This window comes from Phalangium opilio, unplaced genomic scaffold, assembly GCF_054372755.1.
Source record: "Phalangium opilio isolate 3A_F unplaced genomic scaffold, DU_Popi_V2 ptg001170l_1, whole genome shotgun sequence".
Lineage (NCBI taxonomy): Eukaryota > Metazoa > Arthropoda > Arachnida > Opiliones > Phalangiidae > Phalangium > Phalangium opilio.
The window spans coordinates 13,988,698-14,014,926 of NW_028324255.1; the positions used below are offsets into that span (position 1 = coordinate 13,988,698).

Sequence of the window (26,229 nt, forward strand, 5' to 3'; positions counted from 1 at the left end):
GACATTTTACTCGAAATAAGTGTTTTTATCTCTTCCACCCTGAAAAATTAAAATGCTAAAAGCTCATTTTGTATTTTTTCGCCTTAATTATTTGACAGGGATAAGTTTTTACGGGAACATTCTATATAATTTCATACGTGAAAATCTAAGCTCCGTTTATCTCGAAACGCCGCATTTATACCCGTTTTTGTTGTAAAATTTCTAATCAACACAAATGTTTGAACTAGGCAATAAAAGCAAATTTCTCATAGCGATTAAAGTTAATTTCAAATTGCAATGCATCTAATAATAATATTATATAAAAAAAACTGTCTGCTTAATTGAAACTAATCTAATAGTTTGTTTGAATGTTTTTTTAAATTTCTTTTAAACCTAAATTACGGCCCCAATTTTGTTTTTACTTATTTTTGGGTATCGTATAAACCACTTAAACGGTTGAATCTATAGCATCACAATGTATTTTTTTCTCGAAACCATTCTTTATTTGCAGAATTACCCCAATATCCCCCAAATACTGAAATTGTCCTATGCGTCGTCTAAATGACTTTTGACTTCGCGCCGAAGCCCGCACTTCCCCCGAAGGTCACCATAAAACGCGTGCAGCAAAAAGCGTGATCGAGTCGGCTGTGGTAATTTAGAATGTTTTAGCAGACGATGCACAGGAGGATTTCTACTATTTTAGAATTTTGGGGTATATATTAAATTCTTATTATGTGTCATTTCTGTCTGCACTCACAATTTTTTTTTTTGAAAACACTGGGAATGATTGTCGCCAAAGGATTTGTTGTTTATTTTTGATAAAATAGCTCCAGTTTGAAAAGTTAGACATTTTCGAAATGAGTTTCATTACTTTCATAAATCTTCAAAGGATGACGCTTAAAGAGGTACTTGAGAAGTTATTGGACTATTCCGTAATTTCCATTGTCTAGTGTTTACAACGAAATTTTAAAATTCGCAAAACTGGAATTTGTTTTTGGCAGGAAATGGAGGAGGATTATTGTAACTATGATCACTTAAGCGAAGATGATCAAATCAAGGAACTAAAAGCAAAGGTAAGTTTCAAGCCTAGGATTTTGGTTGGTTCAAGATTAAGCCATACAGTGTCCCTTTCCTTTAAAACAAGTCTCGGCTTAGACTGTGGTTTAGTTTAAACAATAGGCACTAGATGTTCCCATGGTTGAGGGGTGGAGTTGACTTTGCTTTCAAAGGCTAGTTCTAGCTCCGCCCTTGTGGATGATTGTATGGTTCCTGCCTTTGGTCTTGTAAAATAGGGAGTTGGCAATACTATGTCATGCAATGTCAGGCTACCTTCCACTAGTGCTAAAAACATACCGGGAGGAGGGGCTTATGTAGCTTTCATTCTGTTAAAAAACATACCATAATGGCGCTGGGGCGGAGTTAAGGCCAAATTGCCAAGTCCCTATTGGTGTCTAGGATGTTAATCAGCGTGCTAGGAGTAAAAATCATAATTCAAAAACCTTACGTAAACCAATGTTTATTGATGGGTGATTAGAAACACGTGCCTCATTTGTAGCTTTATTAGAGGGCACCACAAGAGCCTTGTGGGAGCTCTCTGCCTACACAGACAAACTGCAGACTTGCTTCTAGTTCTTGCAATTTGCAAAGCTACTACCTTCAAGCATCCAGTGGTGCCCTTTAAAGGGGCTGGCCGGAGCTGTTGGGGTGAAGGGGGGGTTCAAACTGTTGGTTAGCATATTGCTTACCCGCCCACCGCGACGGTGGCGCCATTCCTTATGGCCAAGAGCTGGGTGTTTTCCCCCTGAACTTAGGGCGGACTTCACCCCAACAGCGCCGGTTAGCCCCTTTAAGAACGAAACCAAATGAGCCCCTCCCCCCCTTTGTCCATGTCATTGCTTGACACTTTAAAGGACATTCTGCGAATAAGAAAGTCCAATTTTCTTTTGCAGTGTAATGGTTTAATTTCAAACATGAATAAAGAGAAAATGAAAATTTTATTTACGATAAATACGAAAGTGGACGAAATTGGAAGGCTCAATGCGGTCATTAAAGAGTTGGAAAATAAAATCAAAGATCTGATGGTTTGTGACATATTTTCATAGTCGATGTGAAAGAGTATCAGGTTAAAAGTATCACCTAAGTTTGAATTATTTTTACTTGTTTAAAACACAGGAGGAAAGAGGAATGCATCAAAGAGGCAACAATGGATGCGTGAAATTAGAACCTGTTGAAAATGATTCAGGATTGAATGGCCAGGATTTATTTCATCCAATTGCGATAAAGCAACAAACAGATGAACAAATACAAAGGTATAAGTTCAGCTAGCTAATTGGACCAAGTCATCTTGCGACTTATTGCCACTTATCTAACGCCTTTACAATGCATAGAGGGGTGGTGGCTAGCCCCTATGCCACAGCTAACCGACAGCGCCCTATACTAACTATTACCGTTAACCTCTGCAAGTTTTGATGGAAAGGAGAAACCGGGTTAGACCGCGGAGGAAAACTCCTTTTAACTAGCGGGGAGAGAACTTGCAAACTCTATGCAGAAGGATTTAAAGCAGAAACCAATGAAAACTTGTCTACGAGGGCGGAGCTAAAACTAGCCTTTGCTAATTGAGCTTAGCGGGCCAGTCAACTCCGCCCTTCGACTATGGGAGCATCTAGTGCCATTTCTTTAAACTAAACCACGGCCAAGTCTCGACTGTGGTTAAGTTCAAGCTCAATTATATTTTTTTATTTGACTAATTCGCGTCAATAAAACTTCAATGGTTAAGCCTTGCCACGATAATCGTGAATAAAATCAGAAGTATATAATGCTTCGAGAGAAGTGTACCACAAAACGGTGGGGTAATTGTAACATGATTCTTCCCAACATCATTTTACATTAGGAGCAAGGTTACTAAATCCAAATCACATACGCGATAAATAGTTCCCTCATCATTACTCTATTAGCGCTTAATTATTTGCCAAGGCGCATGCGCTTGTGCGTTTTTGTCCCACGTTAAGACGAGGTTTGTGGGATGAACGCTGAGGATTTAGTGCCAAGCAGTTATATTATTCACCATAGATGCGCATCTTAAAGGGTCTGTAATGGCGGCGTCGGCGGTTGGGTAAAAATTATTTGAAGTTCGTCACAGGCACGTGATTGGGGAAAGGCGTGGTTCAAAGAAGCTTAGTTGGTTTTATTTCAAAAACTTCCACTTCAGGGAATTGGTTCTGCAATCAGGCTAAAAACAATGACTAGGTGTCCAGTTCCACTCCATTTGGAGTCTTCGGCGTCACGTGGTATTTGTGACGTATTGACAGTCCCTTTTAAGTTTAATGAGCAGGAGAACAAACAAATAGATTGATCCTGAGATGAATAATGTTACATAACTAAAGTATAGACCTTTTCAATGTAAAAAAGGGTGTAGGCAACCCTCAGTATGGGGACATACAAGGGGGTGTACATTGCCGTCTCTGCGCACTCTCATAATTCAAAAAGACCATACAACGTAGGCGCGAAAAAGCAAGGTGGAAGGCCAAGTTTTACCCCCATGTCTTTCCCTCTTAGTTACATCGAAAACTTCTATGAAGATGATACCGAGTTCTATATAACGTATTAATCTTTTATTAGTGTTGTTATATCAGTTTTAATGGTTTTTTATTTGCGTAGTTCGCTCAGTATACCAGCTGAGATACCCAGCAACATTTACCAAAGTCTGCTTAAAGTGGAAGATACGAACCCCGAGCAATCTGGTATGGGTAGGGTTTGACACAACCTAATGTTGTGCTCGTTTAATAAAACTATATATTATGTTTATTTTTTTCCTTTTAATCATTAAGGTTCATTGGTAAAAGCTGAAGGTGATTGCAATATCCAAGGCACACTGACCAAAGAAGATATTAAGGAAGAATCACCTGAATGTGACGCGGAGGAGATTGACAAAGGAAACACCATAACTAAAACTACCTCAAAAAAGTCTAAAAACGCGGGTCTTGGAACGCGAATTATGAAACTATGTGTTCCTAAACTAAAATACAGTGACTGTGTTCCTTATTTGCCCAACCTTGAGATCGAAAAACAGTTTAAAATGTCTCCTCTCCCAATAACGGATTCGCAACTAAAACCTCCTGAGAACCTTCTTAAAACTATTGACAATTCTTATCCTAAATCTCAAATTTCCTTGACAAAGAGAGAAAATGAGAGTATTTCAACTCGATCCAAGAAATTGTGTCTCGAAGATCATTGGGAATTGTCAAGCAATTCGCTAAGTGACCAATCCGAAACCACCTTGACAGATTCGAAGAAAACTGATAATAGGCAAAATCAAACTATGAAACTGTGCTTGCCAAAACTGAACTATGTTGATTTGAGTTCATTGAATGTGCCGTTGTATGTTTGTAAACCTGAACCCGATTCCAACGAACCATCGGAATTGACCCCCGTCTCTGTGGAAGGCGATTCACCAAAAGTACCAATTGAAGTTGAAGGTAATACTTCAGTGTCCAGATCTGATACATTCGGAAGTAATTCGTCAAAGACTTCAGAAAGTAATTCATCTTCTGCTAGTTCGAAAATTGGTAAGTCATTTTATTCTTTAAGACTCATCAGCAACGACTTTCGGGACTGGAACAGATTCAAAAATTGTGTAAATGTACTCACACACAGAAGGGTCCTCACCAAAAACAGTGTATATATTTCCAAATTTTCTAGTGGTAGCCCCCTAACAGGTTTTTTAACCCCGCACTAAAATTAATGTTGTACGTCCGTCCGTTCTTTTCCTCTTATATTCTGTAAGCCCTGGGATTTTTCAACCTCTTCCTCAATAATTGAATTGATTCTTTACGCCTAAGCAAAAGTAATATAAGAAACCTCCCTTCGGGAGAAAAGTATACAAAGGCGAATTTTTCCCGATACATCCTCGTACCGCGAATGTCCCCGCGCACTTATACGGCCGTAAACAAAGTTTAAAAAATAGGGCCGCGCCGCGTAGAGCGTAGGAATACATTCTCTGATCTCGCGATTGCGTCGCTGCTTAAGTTAAGTCAATTTCACAGACTCATTGTAATTTTAAACTTTTCCAATAAAATAATTCATGCTTCACAACAAACTAGATTTTTGTTTCGAAATAACCGTATGTGAATATTTATTAGCAAAATCCAGGGCCGGAAATAAGCACAGGACACTGGACAATGTCCAATAAAATTTTAAAATGTCCCATAACTTTTTAAAATCTAAGGGGGTCACTGGACATTTTGACCAATAAATTTTTCGAAGTTTTGATAGCTTGACTATGAAGATGCGACAGTATTTTACACACTCCAGTGGACAATGTCCTATAAATTTTCCACTCAAATGGGGGGTCAATGGACACATGTCCTATAACAAATTTTTCTTATTTCCGGCCCTGAGCAAAATCAGGAATCTTCTATTTCTTTACGACAGACGGCTAAGCAGACTACACTAGTTTGAAGCGCTTTTTCCTCTTTCCCTTTCCAACGACCATATCAAAGGACTAGGATCTACCGTACCTTGTCCATGAGCAATAGTGTCTGAATATGGTATTTGGCAGTTCGAGGATGTCTCGCGTGTTTTAACGTTATGCCTATGGCGTCTTGTATACTTCCCTCCCGTAGGGAGGTTTCTTATATTACTTCTGGCCTAAGATAATAAAAGGGAGACAAATGTATCCAGTTCACTCCATAGATATGCTAACGCCACATATAGGAACTCACTTCCCAATTTAAGTCAGCACTGAAACGGTACCTCCAGGGGTAAATAACGAAAGGAGTTAGAGACGCTAGCTTCCGTAGTGTAGAATACAGTGGGCCTTTCAAACGTAGACACAGAAAAGAGAAAACGCCTCGGTCGCGCCGCCTATAATTCAAAATAAGTATGATATTTTCCAACCAATAGCGTGGCAGCAAAGTTTCGAAAGGCATGCTGGGATATCGATTTTCTCCTGTCTGCTAGTATTCGTCTGCTAGTGTTCGTCTGCTTACGACTGAGTGACAATTAGGGTTAGAGTAAAGTTTATTCATTAAGGTGCACTTGAATTAGAAACAGGCAACTTTAAAGTTGGTAAATTCCTTATTCGATAATGAAATGGAATTAAATGTCGTTTTTGCATCCTTCAATACAGTTTTAGTTGTTTTAATTTCTTTAGTCACAGATACAGTCGATGATCCTGATCCCACAGTTCCCACTAAGCCTTGGCTCACTGGGCCGACTCTGTAACCGCGCACTTACGGCAAAAAGAGTTTGATCACATTTTGAGGATTTCCCCGGCTTCAAATTGCAAATTGTTGACTTATCTTTCTTCTTTAAATTGCTGTTTACTCGCGATTGAATATAATAATTATATTGGGTTGATTTATGAGACGACTTCACAACATCGACAGTTCGACACCCGCCATTTTACTTTACCCAGAATACCTTACTGTGCGAGATTTTAAGGCAAAACTTTTAAGGTTCTGCTCTTATTTACAATACAGTTCCAAAGATGGCACTACGTTAGTTACAAATTCTATGACGTTTCAAGGTCCCACTGTATTCTACACTACGGAAGCTAGCGTCTCTAACTCCTTTCGTTATTTACCCCTGGTACCTCAAATTATAATATATAACGCCCCGTATGTGCCCATTTATTTAATTTTTTTTTTCCGGAGCTGTAAGGTTTTCCCATAAACCCTAGCTCGGCATTCGCCCACAGGAACAAAAAAAAAAGCTATAAAATAAAGGATAACTTCATGTAACAACTCGGGTAACAATTATACTGTAAAAAGCCGCCACCCGGCCACCCTGGCTTCCTAAATACCCCAATCAAAGTCACGATATTTTTGATACGAACAAAGATGTTGATAGTCAAAGAATATTGGTTATTAATTAGGAAAAGGACTTAATTTATAACATAATTGTTCAATTGGCGATTGAATAAGAAGAAAATGACAGACTTGGCTCTACATGGGATCTCTGAACGTTTTACGGCGGAGAGGGCACGAGGCGAGGCTTGGCCCTTTTTTGTACATGTTAATGTTTTTCATAGGATCTCACTTCTTTTTGTAGACCCACTCGTTATACTTCAGTAGTTAAATTAAAACAAGACCCTCTCGTTATACTTCAGTAGTTAAATTAAAACAAGACCCTCTCGTTATACTTCAGTAGTTAAATTAAAACAAGACCCTCTCGTTATACTTCAGTAGTTAAATTAAAACAAGACCCTCTCGTTATACTTCAGTAGTTAAATTAAAACAAGACCCTCTCGTTATACTTCAGTAGTTAAATTAAAACAAGACCCTCTCGTTATACTTCAGTAGTTAAATTAAAACAAGACCCTCTCGTTATACTTCAGTAGTTAAATTAAAACAAGACCCTCTCGTTATACTTCGTTTGCTAATATAATTGCTAACGTTTGTCAATATTTACGCTGAATTACCCCTTTCGACCCCCAGCCGAAAAGATTGTACGCTATATCCTAATATAGGAGCGTAGCATCCGTTACGACACATTTCTTTTAAACTACTACTGCTATTAACTTTAATATGTATTTAACTTTCGGTTAACTTTGAACCGTTATGTCCTTTCGTCAACAACCCACATTATTTCTGTTGAAAAAACGACAGCTCCATCTAGTTTTAATATCAAGAACTAAAGAGAAATTTTATAAAAATTTCGGGATGTTTTAATTTTTCTGTGCTTCATAAAATAAATGAAAACTAAATCATGAATTTTAAGTGTCTATCTCCTCTAGAAGTACCTTAGAATTTTGATGATCGGTGAGTGAGTGGGTGAGTCACAAAATAAGGTAAATTTCACCTGCGATATTTCGAAAAGTATATAGGGTAGGAAATTTGGAAATTTGGAAACTATTGCTAGGATTGACAGTCCTCGCGGCAAGCAAAATTTCAGGCTTTTACCTGTACCCATCACGAAGTTACAGTGGGCTTAAAAGTGCCACGAGTTGCTTCGAGAAAAGGATGTCAGTGCTCGACTTGGCTGGCTTGGGACCTTCAGTATTTTCTTAATAAATGGCAACCATTTAGTTTCCACTTTCTGATAGGAAAGGATAGGCTGGGCTAGGTAAAATCTTCGGAGACAGTCGTCTCGATTCAGAGCGGTGTTATTTTTGTTTCGCGAAATTGTTTTCTTAAACTTTGCGTCATTTTAATCCTCGGCATGTCATTTTTTATCAAGTGTCCTTGCACAGTACTGTGTTTGATTCAAATTGTAAGAAGTTTCACTTTGTTTGCTTTCTGTAGAAAAATCCGAGAAGCAGTGTTTAACACTACGTAAATATTCTCCTGAAAATAAAAGTGGTCGTAAACGTCACATTCCAAAGGGTACTGATGAAAAACACTTCAAATGTGATCAGTGTGACTATACTAGCACTGCGAAAAGTCATTTTAACAGACATCAGCGCATTCACAGTGGTGAAAAGCCCTTCAATTGTGATCAGTGCGACTATACCAGTACGTGGAAGTATCATTTGATCAGGCATCAGCGCATTCATTGCGCTGAAAAACCCTTCAAATGTGATCAGTGTGATTATGCTTACACGCAGAAGAATAATTTGATCGTGCATCAACGCATTCACAGTGGTGAAAAACCATTCAAATGTGATCAGTGTGATTATGCCAGCACGCAGAAGTATACTTTGATCGCGCATCAACGCATTCACAGTGGTGAAAAACCCTTTACGTGTGATCAGTGTGGTTATGTCAGTACCCGCAAGTATGATTTGATGATACATCAGCGCAAGCACAGTGGTGAAAGACCCTTTAAATGTGATCAGTGTGATTTTGCAAGTACGCGAAATAATGCTTTGATCAGACATCAACGCATTCATTGCGCTGAAAAACCCTTCAAATGTGATCAGTGCGACTATGCCACCACGCAGAAAAATCATTTGATCAGACATCAACGCATTCACATTGGTGAAAGACCCGTCAAATGTGATCAGTGTGATTATGCTAGCACGCAGAAGAAGAATTTGATCACGCATCAACGCATTCACAGTGGTGAAAAATCCTTCAAATGTGATCAGTGTGGTTATGACAGCACGAGGAAGATTAATTTGATCCGACATCAACGTAGTTATCACTTGAACTAATGAAATGAATTGTGGTAATTGCGCAATGCTTATTCAGTGCCGGATCAACACCATCGGGGACGTCTGAGCTCCAGGGCCCCTAGGCACATGCCTACAGTGCCTAGTGGGTAATCCGGCACTGCGAGTTTTCATTTTCGTTTCAAATATTACTGTTCTTGACTATACTCGCTAAGAGAAAAGTTTCTGTTCATAGAAAAATTGTAAAACCTTTCGTTACGGAATAATAAACGGACAGGATATATGGTATTATTGAATGTGGAATGTAACTAGCCTAACGTCTTAACTGGGAACTAGAAATAATACTGTGTTTGTGTTAGTTTTTAGAAAACCTTAACGAACAATATTGAACAAAACCGTTTATTTAACAATAATGAACAATATTTAATACTACAAATGGAATATCAGTAATTGTATCGTCGCCATTAAAGATTACTATTTTTACCAAAGTAATTGATAAATATTTTATTGCTTGAATCTTAATTTTCCTCTTTAATTACTTCATCGTCGTCATCACTTCTGGTGCTAGTTGGTTTCAGCAAAAGCAAGAGAGACAGCAAAATTGTTGCTAAGCTTAACTTTACAGTAGAATTCATTATTGTGTTTTTTCACTACTTTGTATGTGTATCACCTACAGAGGTTTAATGTGTGGTTGTTCATATTGTCAGGTATATTTTACTATAGTTTTTTGGGAAAGTTTTCTTTCTGTATTTCGCAAAGGTATATTTGAGAAAGTTGTTTTTTTGTTTGTTCATCAGATAAACACAGTCACAATTAGTTAATTTCCGAATTCGAGAAAGCTGCAAGGTTGATATCACTAACACCATGCTAATACCAAGAATACACGTTTTTTATCTGCTTGGAATATTCATCTTACCATTTTCTGGGCCCTTCTTGTTGAATTAAAGGGGAGCAGATGTAGAAACCCTCACCCCTGACGTCGCACCTATTGTATTTGAAGTTAGAAGCTAAGTGACAATGACGTACCTATCGACCTGTCAGCGAAGAGCCCGATTGTAAACTAGTTATCTTTGCGTGGTGTGAACGAGTATACGTAGAATGAATAGCCAATGAAACTCGAGGAAGGAGCATCAGGCGGTTTAACAAAGTTTTAAGCCCTTAATCGTCTTACCTTCAATCAGAAATTAGTATGGGATCTATGGGCTCTTAAAGATTAAAAATAGAAAAATCTATTTCCTGTTTAAACATTTATTCTTAAGATAATGCAATGTGCAAAGCTCATCAATATTTAATTACAATTGTGTCTGCAGAGGGTTTTAAAGTTCAGCTAGCTTATTGGACCAAGTCATCCTGTGACTTACTGCCACTTATCTAACGCCTTTTCAATGCATAGAGGGGTGGTGGCTTGTCCAGAGTCCAGACTGACACATTTTGCCAGTTCGCATCTTCGCTTTGCTTGTTTGCAAGATCGCGCTACTGTTCACATTGGTTTTCGCTACTTTGCGTCCTCACCTCGCGAAGATACAAATTTCTTGCGACTTAGCCAAGAATTTCGCGCCTTCGCGAGAAAAGCACCAATCACAGACGAGAGGAAGGCTGGGGCGATTAGTTTCTTTTTTCTCTTTGGACAACGTCGATGGAGAAGGGCAAATGGCGCAATGATTACTCAAACTTTATTGGCTCTCAGAATGGGAAAAACAAAATTTTTCCGTGCATCAGAACAGAAGTGCAAATGTATTTCGTGGTTTGTTGCGAAGATGCGAATAGACGAAGGCGCGAACACCCGAACGCGAGTTCAATCAGAAGCCGATTAGGCTTTACACATGAAGTACGTAACATGTGCCTGGGGGAAATACACGATATTCTCTAAGCTCCTAGGAAAGAACCTCCCCTTACGCGGAGGTAAATAGTTCAGTAACGCGGCACCTTCGGATCCATCCGATCCTTCAGCCTAAAGAACCGATTTACCACGTACCTAAATTCGAGAACTACTATAAAGGCTGAATAGGGTGTCTAAAATATCCCTTAGATGAAACAATTCACAATACCAAAGATTATTTGGGAGTAAGGCGTTAAAATGTTATCAATCTGGGTAGCTTTTGCTTGGACTACTTAAGACGCCGTGCATCTGTATTTTAACGAGGTATTTTTTCTGTTCTCGCCGTTACGGCAAGTCCGGCCGCCGGCAGCTCGAAATGCGCCGCTCGGCCTCAGCCGCTGATATCTTGCCAAGGCTTAGTGTAGTTTTCGTGTCTAATTTTATTCGCAGAGCCATTTTTCTGTTGAAATTTAAAGAAAATCTTATAATATTTAATTGAAAACTAAGTAAATGTCTCAAAAAATTTCGAAACTTGAGCTTTAAAACGTTAAATATTTTATAACGACTACGGAACGATACCGCAAATTCGCTTTCCGGGCCTCCCGGCTATGTCGACGGCGAGGTCGAGTCGAGGTCCCATGCAAGAAAATAGTAATAACCGTCGCCTATTGGTCTGGCATTAAAGAGGTTATCTATGGTTAGGGGCTCATGATCGGTTAAAAGCTTTTTTGTTCGTCTGCTTAGTTTTTACTTCGGGAATATAATGAAATCCATGGCCAAAGCTATGGAAAAGTGGGACTTACGTACTTTATTTGTGAAGCATAATCCGCTTTTGGTTCAATGTGGACAAAGCTTTACGGCTCGGGCTGGATAAAAATTAAAATTCACACAATCTGTTACTGTTTCCGAACTTGTTTTCTTTGCCTTTGTGTCTTTTTAAGTCTAAGCATCCTGTTATATCAATTGCCTTTGCACAGTACAATGTTTTTGATGCCAGTTGTGTGATATCTTATGAGAAGTTTTAATTTATTTCCTTTCTGTAGGAAAATCCAAGAAGAAATGTTCAACTCGATGCAAATATTCACCTGGATATGAAAGGGACCTTGAACTTCGCATTCGAAAGGGTACCAAAGAAAAACACTTCAAATGTGATCAATGCGACTATGCCAGTACGTGGAAGTGTGATTTGATCAGACATCAACGTATTCACAGTGGTGAAAAACCCTTCAAATGTGATCAGTGTGATTATGCTTGCACATTGAAGAATAATTTGATCAAACATCAACGCATTCACAGTGGTGAAAAACCATTCAAATGTGATCAGTGTGATTATGCCAGCACGCAGAAAAATAATTTGATCAATCATCAACGCATTCACAGTGGTGAAAAACCATTCAAATGTGATCAGTGTGATTATGCCAGCACGCAGAAGTATAATTTGATCAATCATCAACGCATTCACAGTGGTGAAAAACGATTCAAATGTGATCAGTGTGATTATGCCAGCACGCGGAAGAATAATTTGGTCAATCATCAACGCAACCACAGTGGTGAAAAACCCTTCAAATGTGATCAGTGTGATTATGCCAGCACGCAGAAGTGTAAATTGATCACACATCAACTCATTCACAGTGATGAAAAATCCTTCAAATGTGATCAGTGTCACTATGCCTGCAACGTGAAGAATAATTTGATCAGACATCAACGTAGTAATCACTTGGACTAATGAAGTCCAGCATTCTAGGTATTTAAAACTTCTAAATTTTGGTAGTTGCGCAATGCTTTTTCAGTGCCTGTGCCGGATCAGCACCATCGGGGACCGCTGAATTGTATCTTCGCTATTAAAGACTGCTATTTTTTCCAAAGTAATTGATAAATATTGTATTGCTTTGAATCTTTATTTTCTTCTCAATTTCTTTATCGTAGTAATCACTTGGACTAATGAAATGGATTGTAGTTAAGCATACTAGGAACTTAAAACTTTTAAATCGTGTTAATTGCGCAACGCTTTTTCAGTGCCAAATCAGCACTATGCCTACAGTGCCTAGTGGGTAATCCGGCACTGCGCGTTTTCATTTTCGTTTCAAATATTACTGTTCTTGACTTTATACACTAAGGAAAAAGTTTCTGTTCATAGAAAAATTGCAAAAAACTTTCGTTACGGAATAATAACCGGACGGGCTATATGGTATTATTAAATGTGGAATGTAACTAGCCTAACGTCTTAACTGGGAACTAGAAATAATACCAGGAGTTCATAATAACCCCCCCCCCGTTATCATGAACTCCTGATAATACTGTGTTTGTGTTAGTCATAAAACCTTAACGAACAATATTGAACATAACCGTTTATTTAACTTTAATGAACAATATTTAATACTACAAATGGAATATTAGTAATTGTATCTTCGACATTAAATAATAATATTTTTGCCAACGTAATTGATAAATATTTTATTGCTTTGAATCTTAATTTTCTTCTTTAATTACTTCATCGTCGCCATCACTTCTTGTGCTAGTTGGTTTCAGCAAAACCAAGAGAGACAGCAAAATTGTTGCTAAGCTTAACTTTACCGTTTAATTCATGCTTTTGGTTTTTCACTTTGGTTTCTCTGTTTGTAATAAACTAATTTGTCTATATGGCATTCCCAAACTTCCAGTTCAAGCTAAGACCATGGTTTAAGAATCAAGAACTCGTGAAAGATCTGCTGGAACTTGCAATACCTGAGACTTACTGAGAGCTAGTTCTAGAACTGCAAGCGAGAATTGACTACTCTCGGTTTTGCAGTCCATCTTCTTATTTAGTCAAGCTCATGGCAGCGACTCACAAGGCGTCGCTTTACGAGAATCTATGACGTTTCAACTACGTCACTGCATGACAATCTCTCACTAACCAGTGACAAACTTATGGAACATATCTTAAAAACTTATGGTTTCCTATTGGGAATTCGATCATTCATAGTTCCACCAAAAGCACATAGATAACAACATAAGATATGTTCTTATGAACTTATGATAATTATTATTATCTATGTGCTTCTGGTTTCACCTAGTCTATTACAATGAATTAATTCCGCTAACTATGCCAAAAATATTTAATGAATGAAGTTTGATGTTCTAATTCTTATTAATGCATCTTCCATACAATGTTGTACAACTTGTACTATTTTTTTTGTTAGTCAGGATCCTTAGTTTTAAGTTAAAAAGATTCCTGCGTACATTTTTTGAGGCAAATTACACTGTACAAACAATGGTAAAAGCGGCAGTTAAGTACAATTTTTTTTTATTAAGAAAAAACAAACGTAAGAAACTGGAGGGATTTGTCAAACGCTCTATATATATAAAAGGATCGCTTGACTTTAAAAATAATTCACCACATGGTGCGAGGGAGTGGGGGCGAACACCTAAAGATTATACTAACTACTATTACTTATTTTTCTCCTATGAAAAATTTTAACATAATAGTATAAGCATAATCAAGCTTAATTCAACGAAATCTTAAGCAAATTGAACTACAAAAATCTATCTTAAGGAATGTATATTACTTAAAAAAAGTCATTCACTTTTTCAATAAGCTGCCGTACAAATAATTATAATTCAATAATTATTAATTTAAATTTCCACAGTAATTTTTTGGAATTTCTCTGGCAAATACTGGCACCTCTATTACCAAAATGTACCGATCGATTTACGGTATCGGATTTGGTTTGGTGGTTTTATGTCACTCAACCAGAGTTGGGCACTCCTCCTTAGATAGATTTTTTTCCTATCAAACTATCATAGATGGCGAAACTATCAATTCTTCTGGCTATATTTTAGAGTGGAACTCCTTCTTAGATAGATTTTTTTCCTCTCAAACTATCATAGATGGCGGAACTATCAACTCTTCTGACTATATTTTAGACTGACATTGCTGGTTAGATAGATATTTTTCCTCTCAAACTATCATAGATAGCGAAACTATCAACTCTTCTGACTATATTTTAGACTGACACTGCTGGTTAGATAGATATTTTTCCTCTCAAACTATCATATTTGGCGAAACTATCAATTCTTCTAGCTATATTTTAGACGGGCATTATTTGTTAGATAGATTTTTCCCTCTCAACAAATCATAGATGGTGAAACTATCAAATCTTCCTTCAATATGTTAGATTGGCTCTCATTGTTAGATAGATTTTTTGCCTATCAAATCAAATTGAAATCTTTAGGAACGACTAAATTAATCGATTATTTAATTTCCGGACTTTAAATTTGATTGTTTTCGATCAAACTGATTTGGGCTCAACCTACTTTTACTCTGTTTAATCGATTCCTGATATTTCCTGATTTTGTAGAATTTCTAATATTTTCATATATTCATATAATTTCCATAATCTCATTTCTCAAGTTTGACTTTTAACTGTCTATAGTTCAAAAGCTACTATCCAAACTTTTTCAAATTATTCGCCCTTGATTTAATCTAAACCATCTACTATAAACGGTTAACTAATAATAATTAAAGGCAAAAATTGCAATTAAAACTGTGGGTAATAAAAATCAGAAAATCTACACTTTAATTTATCTAATTCTACGTTTGGATGATTTCGTGGAATCGTTCTTCCTCCTCGAGTAGTCGTTCACATCAGTGACAGCACGGAGCTTCTATATACAAGAAGCTCCGTCTTCACAGTTTGAACTGTTGAACCATCGTTTATTTTATTTTTATTTATTTGTTTGAGAGGGTTATAACGACTACCAAGTACAGAATCTTCTTATAGAATAAACCTACACTTGCTAACGTTCAAATATATTAAAAACTTCGATATCATTCAAAAAACGACTTATCTTTCCAGAAATTTTCATAACTATCAAAATTGCCTATCAAAGATTAGCACATAATTTTTTAAAATTAAATCAGAAAACAGATGTCGCCAAATAAACTCACTCAAAGAATCAATTTATTTCTCAAGGAATAATGCCTATCATTTTTTATGATTTCTAAAAGATGGGGTTAGTAGCCAGATCACGTTGAGAATCGATATTTTTCTCTAGAAGATTTCAACGAATCAATGAATCATATCAACTTCGAGTGCACTTTCTAAGCTATCAAACTCAATCGATCATTATAATTCAAATTTTTCTCGAAAATAACTATCAAAATTGATACTTTGATAGGGGCAGATTTAGTTTTCTATCGTATCAAGTGGTAAAACTATCAAATGATATGATAGTGCCCATCTATGCACTCAACAATTATAATTATAATAAACAAGGGTCCCAAGGGGACCATTACAATTTTTCCGCGACACCTCGTATAAATTAAGCACAGATTATGAGTCCTATCTCCTATTATAATAAAGCAATAAATATGAAATAAAATTAAAAAATAGCTTATCTCGCTTTCGCCGCAAAGTGGAAACACTGGCGACATCTCGTATATTTTAGCGAAATCAACACCTGGCATTTTCCAAAATATATATTTAGGTAAATTATATTTTAAATTACTATTTAAAATATTATTTTTCATATTATTTAAAATAAATAATTTATATAATTTAAAATAATATTTTGCAAATGAATTAAATAGCTTAAAATAAATATAAATTTTTAACCAAAATTTCGAAGATCCGAACGCGCGAGTCTCAATTTAAAAACAATCCACGAGGAAAAAACGGTCGAGCGTTCTGACCACTGGGCTACGAAGAGCTCTGCAATTTCTCTTCTGTTTGCGTACTGTATACATATTGTAAAGCTAGAGTTGACTGACAGCTGAAGGTGAAAATTAAGGCGGGGTTTTCGACGCCGTCCAATAAGCCGTGTGACGAAGACGAAACGAAGGAGGAGTTAAACTCTCGTTTATGCTCCCCATAAATTTTTACGCCATCTATCGATGGGCGGAAAAATTAAAAAGTAAAGCACATTCCAAAAGATAATTTCCTGTAGTTTTTCAAAATTTATGTTGAGGCAAACGGACTTAAAAGCTGAAATTTAACTTTTATTTACTGAAATAACAGTTTAATTTTAATTAAATTGCGTGTTTAGTTAATGTTTAAGTTTTCTGCAATTTTTCAAGATGGCTGGCTAGCTGGCTTGTACCTTTGTGAGCTTTTATATCTGAATGATAAGTGAATTCTAGCAGCCAAAGCATCGTTTATTAAACTATCAAATCTTTCCTTGGGATGGGAATGGGATCGCTAACGTTATCAAACTTCAACTAATATTAATTACTTTAATTAAAAATAGAAATTAAATACCCAGCTGATAGTCGTTTGTCTCCCTTTGAATTAAATTGTTAAAGACATTATCTTCAACAATGTATTTCAACGAGTAAAAAATTAATATAATAATATTTATTAACTGACCAGAACGATAACTATTACAATTAATAATTAACAAAAAAACGTTCCCTTTTTCTGTGTTTTTTTTTTCAAATTCTTTGATAATTACTACGTTTATTAATTTATACAGATATATCTAGTTATACATTGAGCCACACCGCTTCTTTTGTGACTTTTATTTAAACATATTAATTAATTAATTAATAATACCAGTCGTATGCAATTAAATAATGTTTGACCAATTATTATTGAAAACCTTTTTTTTTAAATTCACACCTGAGCAAACATACCAAATTATTTATTTATTTTTTTTGAAGAAAATCCGAATTTAGGCCATGGTCCAGGGAAATTTCGGAGTTTATTTATATAACTAAGCGATTATCTTGATAATAATAATAATACTATAAAAAAAACTGTGCCTGCTTAATTGAAACTATACACAAATAACTGAACAAGCCGAGATTTCCATCAAAGTGCTTGCTGCATTTATTTATTCAATTTTTAAACTTTACTATTGACCTGGTGTTGGGTTTGGTTAAAACTAATCTAATAGTTTGTTTGAATGTTTTTTTTAATATCTTTAAACCTAAATTACGGCCCTTATTTTGTTTTTACTCATTTTTGGGTATCCTATAAACCACTTTAACGGTTGAATCTATAGCATCACAATGTATTTTTCTCGAAACCATTCTTTATTTCGTTATTATTTTTTTAGACTACTGGATAAAAAAAAAGTAAAGTTTCAAAAATCAAATGTATTTTTAAACCTCGGGGGACGAGGGGTCTGACGTTTAGGAAAAAGTGTACGGGATTTCGAAATCCAATTTGATTTCGTCGGATTTCGTTTGATTTCGTCGGATTTCATCGGATTTCATTTGATTTCATCGGATTTCGTTAGATTTCGTCGGATTTTGTTTGATTTCAGAATTCGATAAAATTCAATGGGTTTCATCGAATTTTGAGATTTTTCCCGTAATTCCTTTGGATTTTGCTATTTTTACCGTGATTTCGACTGATTTTGCGATATTTCCCTTAATTTCCTCGGATTTTGAGATTTTTCCCCGTAATTTCCTCGGATTTTGAGATTTCTTTTGATTTTGGATTTCGTGAATTTGGTAATGGATTTCACGATTTCTTTTCTGATTTTGCTCCTGATTTTGTGATTTCTATGTTGATTTCGTGATTTTTTTTACTGATTTTGTGATTTTTTACTGATTTTATGATTTCTTTACTGATTTTGTGATTTCGTTGTGATTTCGGATTTTTTTATTTGATTTCGAAATCAGCATTGATTTCGGATTTCTTAAATTGGATTTCACGGGTAGCGTACGGGATTTCATGAATGACCGACCCCTCGACTTAAACTCTTACAATTATACAATAAAACATTCTAGTTACGCTTTTGAATTCAAAATGGTTTTTTTTTTTTCAGGTTCAAGACGAATGGGTTACAAATAGAATAATTGAATTTTTTCGTTTTTTAGGAAGCTGATATTGGTTTTATATTAAATGAACCCACACACGTAAACTATAAATACATCGATTTTACAAATGTTGTGGGTGAAGACGAATGGATTATTGTTAGCTCAAAGATGGCCGTGGAATTCGAGTCAAAGGCTTTTGCTTTGTTCACCATATTTGACAAAATGGTGAGAGATTAAGGACGACAGGCCTTCATTTTTACCTCCTAGTGACGATGACGTCACGTAGAGGTATTACTATAGATATTTCTGCCTGTGACTGTCACCGCGTTCGCAGTTTTCAAATCGGAGCAAATGTGTTCGCGATATCCGAATCGCCTTCGCAGTTCACATAAAGCAATATTGACTTCTACTCCATTATCATCGTTTCGGTTAAGATGGACGCGGCGATCGGCTACGGTTCCTAGAAACGTCTAGCCTCCCAATGGCAGGGCTTCCACCAAAGGTTCACGCAATTGCGCTATTTCTTATCCCTTTTCGGGAATCGGCCAACTTACATACCCAAAATTTCTAAAAAATTGTTAAAGAGGCGTACGCTAGAATTCAAACGTCAACAGTAGCTATGTTTAAAATTATTTTGGGAGTAACGTTTCTTAAAACTTCTTAACTAGAATTTAGGTAAATTACTGACGATAAAAAATATTATCTATTATATTTATTTAAATATTTAAGAGAAATATCTTAAATGGGTAGATAGCCATAGTCTCGACTCGGAGAGGATTATTGTGGTTTCCGAAATTATTTTTTTACTGTTTGTGTAAATTTTGGAATTAATCATGTGCCCTTGATAAACATCATTTTGGTGATGTTTCATAGCAATCATTCATACCCCTTAGCGTTCACAATTTTGTTAGACGTAGATTGCAATAATTCTTATAAAAATACATTGTTTGGTTTCTTTCAGACATGGACCGCAATTGGAATCACCCTACTCATATTTCCAGTCATAAGAGCTTATTTAAACGTAGCGTTTTCAAGACTGAAAGCACCACAAAAGACAAATGAATTCACGAACAAACATACCACGAAAATGCATTTTCGTCTTTAGCAATTATTTTTTCGCAAGGTTTGTTATTTTGTGCAGAAATTTATATCTTTACTTGGCGAAAAGCGTTAAAATCACTAATTATGTCATGAGAAGCGTTTAAGTTGCCTAGATATTAGCAAAAAAATTATAAAAGTTTATAAGATACTTTCCTTAAGTGTGAGACTTAATGAGAGGTAGTTCCAGAACGACGCGAGAATTGGCTACACTTTTTGGAGCTACGATGTACTAAGCCTTTAACAGCCCATCACCAGGCGTTTCACGTACGTTACTTTATGATCAGCTCTCAGAAACCAGTGACGAACTTATGAAACATATCTTATGAACTTATAGTTAATACTATTGCAAGTTGCATGTGCCGACTTCTGGGGTTAAGGAACTTTTGTCAATAAGATAACGCAGCATAGGGTGTGACTGTTATGGCTAATGGCGCAATTCAGGAAACAGTATAAATTCTTGTATTATAATACAGCCTCTTAGATATCTGAACACGGATTTGTAGGCATAAAAAATGTCTGAAATAGAGAAGCAGACAAAGGACTGGATGATGTCATCATCAGTTAAGTCACTCAATTGTTGTATTTCTATTTCAGCAGCAACAATTTCGACGATCTCCGCTATCAGACTGGCTTTGATATCGTTTATAATAGCTTTTTTCATCGTATCACAAAGCATATCTGGCAGTATTCTATCAAAGCTAACTCTTCCACCCAAGGGACGTTATATTGAGGATCTAGAGGGTATTCTCAGATACCCGAACCTACCTTTTTGGATAGTTAAAAATTCTCCATCTGAAACGTTTTTCAAGGTAAACTATATCATGAAACCTATTGTCGTAGGTAACCAAATATGTTGAAAGTATGCCATTTGAGAAAGTTAATTGCTATGGATGCGAATTCCCTAAGCTTGAGTTTTTCATCAAAGGGACCAAGGCTTAAAGGGAAATTCCTTATTACATAACATTACACATTAAATAAACGGCTCTTTTCTAAATACAATATCTCTTTAAACAAATTAATGACCATTTAATTACTCTTAAAAACGAGGACTTCTGCGCCGCCATTGGTTTAGTGGCGCCTGCTAGCTGCAATCACTTACCCCTGAGGGAATGGTTGAATATTCTCACTGGCTGAGATAGAGGTAAGGGGTATGGCCTAGGTAAGAGGTAATATTTAGAATACACCACATAACCAATGGCGGCACCGTAGTCCTTGTTTTTAAGACTAATTAAATGCTAATTAATTTGTAATAACAGATAATATATTTTTTTTAAATATTTTCGCTTTAATATTTCGAAAAGGCCGTTCTTTTAAAGTATAATGCTATGTAATGTTACCTGACGTCTTCCTTTAAACTAACGTTTAGAAAAGTATGTTGTTCGGTGTTTGAGTTCAGTTTGATGTATTAAGTTTAGAAATTGGTGGTCTGTTGATTTTGGGTAGGAAACTGCGCAACAGTTATTGTGGACGTAAAATTGTTCTTCACTTGAAGCGCCGAGTTAGATACTCTTTCCGAAGAAGAACATTCCGAATCTCTTATTATATTTTCACTACTGATACCTTTCTTTTAGAATGCAGTAGAGGGATTACCAAGAAAAGTATTGAAAGAAAATATAGAGAGACACGATTCAATTCAAGTGAACGGAGAAACACACTTAATCGAGCAAATAGACGCCTTGATCAACAACCGACTAACTACATCCTTTCCAGTTATTACAATGTTAGAGGCTACGACTTTGCTCGGCATGTGTGAAACCTTCGAACAAAAAATTCATATATCTCGTAGAAAAATCTTTTCGACTCTATATGCGTTTCCCATGAAAAAGAATGGAAATCCTTATATCGAACGTGTTTTTAAAAAAACGTGAGTTGGCTAATTAGTAAATTAATATTATTAGATCGGCCCGCCTTTCAATAGGGGGACAAAATTGTTTTTGCATTATACTAGCACTTGACGGACTGTTGAATTTTTTTTCTTTTTTTTTTTTGAAAAAGGCAGCCGACCCCCTTCCCCCACAAACATGGTCGTCAGTTTCTGATATAAAACGCGTCGTGGTTGTAAAGCGGTTACTCACATCCGGTTAATCTCTCTTGTTGTGAGCCGCCCCGCTCCGGCGTTTCCCCACATCTGGTTAATCTCTCTTGTAATTGGTTGTGAGCCGTCACGCTCCGGCGTTTCCCCAATCCCCAGGGCCCGAGTTTGCTAGAACAGTAGACCTTAGCAATAGTAAAGACGCTGTGATTGGCCCAATTGTATCACCTGCCGGATAAGGCTCAATAATACAAAAATATAAAAATGCCTTAACACTATATGGCTCGGAAAGAAGGAAAGACTTTCGTTTTGCTTAAAAAAAATTCAACGGTTAGCCGCTTTCCTGCGCCTGCGTTCTAGGCGGTTTGGATCCAGAGGGTGCCCAGAGATGGCTATGTATCAACCCCCGTAATGTCCCTATACTGAGGGTTGACTACCCCCATTTTTACATCGAAGAGGCTTATTGTCATTCCTTTCATTATTTTCCTATACTTCGTTCCATTTATTCGGAAGATTGCCATCCCCACTTAACCACGAAAAAAAATTAGGGCTTTCATACAGCCAGGCTGCCAGATATCAAGTATCGCTACCTGTGCAAAAGCGGTCAATGTGGTTTCGAGCACTGAACGTGTATTCACTTTTTATTATAAGGGCTATTTCCCAACGTCAGCAGTTAAGAAATCAGTAACGTATGAAAAACCTCTCTTGCCGTTTCTGGTGTGGTTTCATAGTTTGGAATACAAAAACTGGTTCTTCTTCAGCATTATTTCAACATTTTTCTCTCGCACACCTGATATTAAAAGGTCGATAGTAAAAACGAGGTGTAAGTTACAGAGATAAGACTTTTTCAAAAACCACGAAATAGTGAAACGTTGAAAGTCTATTTTAGAAATAAATGTTTAGTCTTTGCCAACTGTCACAGTTTTCCTGCCCCCATAAATGGAAAGGTGTATTGCTTCGTTTTAAGGGTCTTCTTCATTTAATAAAGTCCAATTTCCTTTTCAGAGTCCAGAGAATGTTCGAAACTGCTATATTATTTCGTGAACGAGAATTTAACGCGTGGGTTACTGAAGTATGCTTGGCAAAACACAGATTAATTGAAGAGACTGAAGTCAAAATAGAGTTTAAGAATATCCAGCTTGCAATCATATCTCTCTTCGCCTTTAACATTGTAGCCTCCGTGGTTTTAGCAATTGAAAAATACCAACGCTATAGGAAGAACTTTGAATCTTCTATATGTTAAAAAGAATACTGATTTGATTTCGAAATTAACTTCAATAACATTATTCCTTAAAAAATTACAAATAATACGAACAGTAATTATGTTGTATGTGATTAGTCAAACTTTTCATCAGACTTTGGATCAATACATTTAAGCAGGAGTTCATAATAGCCCGAAGTACGAAACTGGTTAAGAAGCCCGTAACAACAAAGTTTCGCCGTAAAGCTCAGCGGATTCATACACCGCTTAACTCCCAAAGAAATAGTTACCCCATTTTTTTAGCGCCCACGCGCATTAACTTACACACTTCCGGTTTAGTACTATTTTTATCTTGTGATTTTGGGAGCGAAAATGGCTCACGTCTGCTTCTGTCGGAACGGTGTAAATTAAGCCTTGGCTAAGAAGTTGGCTTTTAGTCGGGATTTGTAGTTTTCTAGAAAACATTTAAACGAACGTCAATGATGTTTTGTTGTGATATGTGTGAGTGAGAATTCCGTGGTTAAATAAAAACGGTTTGGACAAATCTATTCCCAGTATCTTTAATATAAGAATTGCAACGTGTTTCTACGTCCACCATATCGCCATTTTTCTTTTCGACGGAGGTCCCAGCCAACGGAAGTTTTGGATCGAAAACTAAGGAGCATAGATACCACTACGATATACTGTAAGATTGTATGTCCATAAAGAGGCTAATCCATTCTATGCGCAACGACAGAATCTTGTTGTTCGCGATTTTTACCATTAGCTCTATGGCCAGTTTCATACTTCCCCCCGAAGGGGGGTTATTATGAACTCCTGATTTAAGCAATAGTTAAACCCTCAAAAGGGTCAAACCCATAAATCCAAATCCAAATATGTAAGTCCTGTTTTAAAGGCATTAATAGTGCACAGTATTAGAAAAATCTGTATGTTTCACTTGTGAGAGAAATAAATCGTTCGCCTTTCTAAAAAAAAAAGAAATAATGTATTTCAGCCTGCCGTGTAGATATTATTTCTGTACGGATCCAAAACTCATCCGACAGAAAAATGTCACTAATTTTAACTTTACGATGAGATTGTAATTCTAAATGTATTAAAACAAATGTATTTCTCGTGATATTTCCTCTTTTTCACGACATTTGAAGGCAACCATACTTTCTGACCATTAGAACAATAGTCTCTAAAAAACATAATTACACCAACAATGAAAGTTTTCCAATTTCGGAATATAATAATTTATATGGAACTCTTTTTTCAAATATTAATTATAACAGAAGCCGATTAGGCTTTACACATGAAGTACGTAACATGTGCCTGGGGGAGCTACACGATATTCTATAAGCTCCTAGGAAAGAACCTCCCCTTACGCGGAGGGAAATAGTTCAGTAACGCGGCTACTTCGGATCCATCCGATCCTTCCGCCTAAAGAACCGATTTACCACGTACCTAAATTCAAGAACTACTATAAAGACTGAGTAGGGTGTCTAAAATATTCTTTAGAAAAAACAATTCACAATACCAAAGATTATTTGGGAGTAAGACGTTAATGTTATCAATCTGGGTAGCTTTTGCTTGGACTATTTAAGACGCCGTGCATCTATTTTTTAACGAGGTATTTTTCTGTTCTCGCCGTTACGGCAAGCCCGGCCGCCGGCGGCTCGAGATGCGCCGCTCGGCCTCAGCCGCTGATATCTAGCCAAGGCTTAGTGTAGTTTAGTCTAATTTTTTTCGCAGAGCTATTTTTCTGTTGGAATTTAAAGAAAATCTTATAATATTTAGTTGAAGACTTAGTAAATGTCTCAAAAAATTTCGAAACTTGAGTTTTAAAACGTTTATTCCGCAAATTTGCCTTCCGGGCTTCCCGGTTATGTCGACGGCGAGGTCGATTCGAGGTCCAATGCAAGAAAATAGTAATAGCCGTCGCGATTGGTCTGGCATTAAAGAGGTTATTTATGGTTAGGGGGCTCATGATTGGTTAAAAGCCTTTTTTTGTTCGTCTGCTTAGTTTTTACTTAGGGAATATCATGAAATCCATGGGAAAAGCTATGGAAAAGTGGGACTTAGGTACTTCATGTGTGAAGCATAATCCGCTTTTGATAATACTGAACTTTAATATATTAAACTTATCTATATGAATAATAACAGGAATGTATGGAGGGGCTGGAATGGCTAAGGGGGCTCTCGTTGTACCCTTGATGGTGGAAACATTAGGCGAGTCCTTTTTGTTTTTTAGAAGTGTAGCTCCTCCCCCTACGTCTGTTTAGCTGTCTACCGAAGGCGAAAAATTTCATGACTCGTTAAAAAAGGCATGGCAGAAGTGACCTTTTAGATTTTTTAAAGTTAAATGCGCTGATTCGCCGCCGTTCACGTTCATATTCGATTCTCTCAGCCTAGGCAGACGACCTAGGGTAGAGGGTGGAGAATTATAGCAAACAAGTTTTTTTGACAGCCAATGAATGAATGAAAATAATTTAAGTGGTAAATACGACTATTACGTCAGGCTATGACGTCAATGGCGGAAATTAAGCCACGCCAGTTGTTTTAAAGATCATTTCACGCCGATTAGGATTTGACCTTAGCCATTCCAACCCCTCCATACATTCCTGATAATAATGATAAAAATAGTTGTTAATTTAATATTATCGACGCTGTGCAACTAAATTTTTCTCTTGAAATTTTATAAGGGGCCCCCCAAATCTTCCTTAGCCTATCTGCAAAAAAATCCTGGCGGCGCCACTGCATTCACAGTTGTGAAAAACATTCAAATGTGATCAGTGTGGATATAAAAGTACGCAGAAGAGTACTTTGATCACACATCAATGCATTCACAGTAGTGAAAACCATTCAAATGCGATCACTGTGACTATACCAGCATCAAGGCGAGCCATTTGATCACACACCAACGCATTCACAGTGGGGAAAACCATTCAAATTTGTTCACTGTGGATATGCCAGCACTCACAAGATTAGTTTAATCAGACACCAACGCATTCACAATGGAGAAAAAACATTCAAATGTGATCAGTGGCTACGTTAGCGCGTGGAAGTGCTTATTGATCACACATCAACGAATTCATGGTGGTGAAAAACTTCATATGTGATCTTTGTGATTTTAGGTGAGCTGAAAGATTAGTTTTATCAGACCCATCAACGCGTTCACAGTATAGAGAACAAGATGACCCCGGCCATATTACGCTTTGGTGCTTGGCATGTAATTAAAATAAATTTCTATCCAACGGGCTGGGACATTTACTATAAATGGCTTTCTTAATGCAAAATTGATACTTGTAGCATAATTTGT

General features: G+C 36.7%; 1 protein-coding gene across 1 annotated transcript; it reads left to right on the forward strand.

Moving 5' to 3' along the window:
* Positions 1-586: 586 nt before the first annotated feature.
* LOC149587427 (uncharacterized) lies at positions 587-9,519 on the forward strand. The gene is made up of 7 exons (XM_089863664.1): positions 587-884; positions 981-1,052; positions 1,929-2,060; positions 2,152-2,288; positions 3,637-3,719; positions 3,807-4,544; positions 8,223-9,519. Exons 1-7 carry the CDS (start codon positions 837-839, stop codon positions 9,071-9,073), a joined length of 2,061 nt encoding a protein of 686 aa, XP_089719790.1. The 5' UTR covers positions 587-836; the 3' UTR covers positions 9,074-9,519.
* Positions 9,520-26,229: the final 16,710 nt, after the last annotated feature.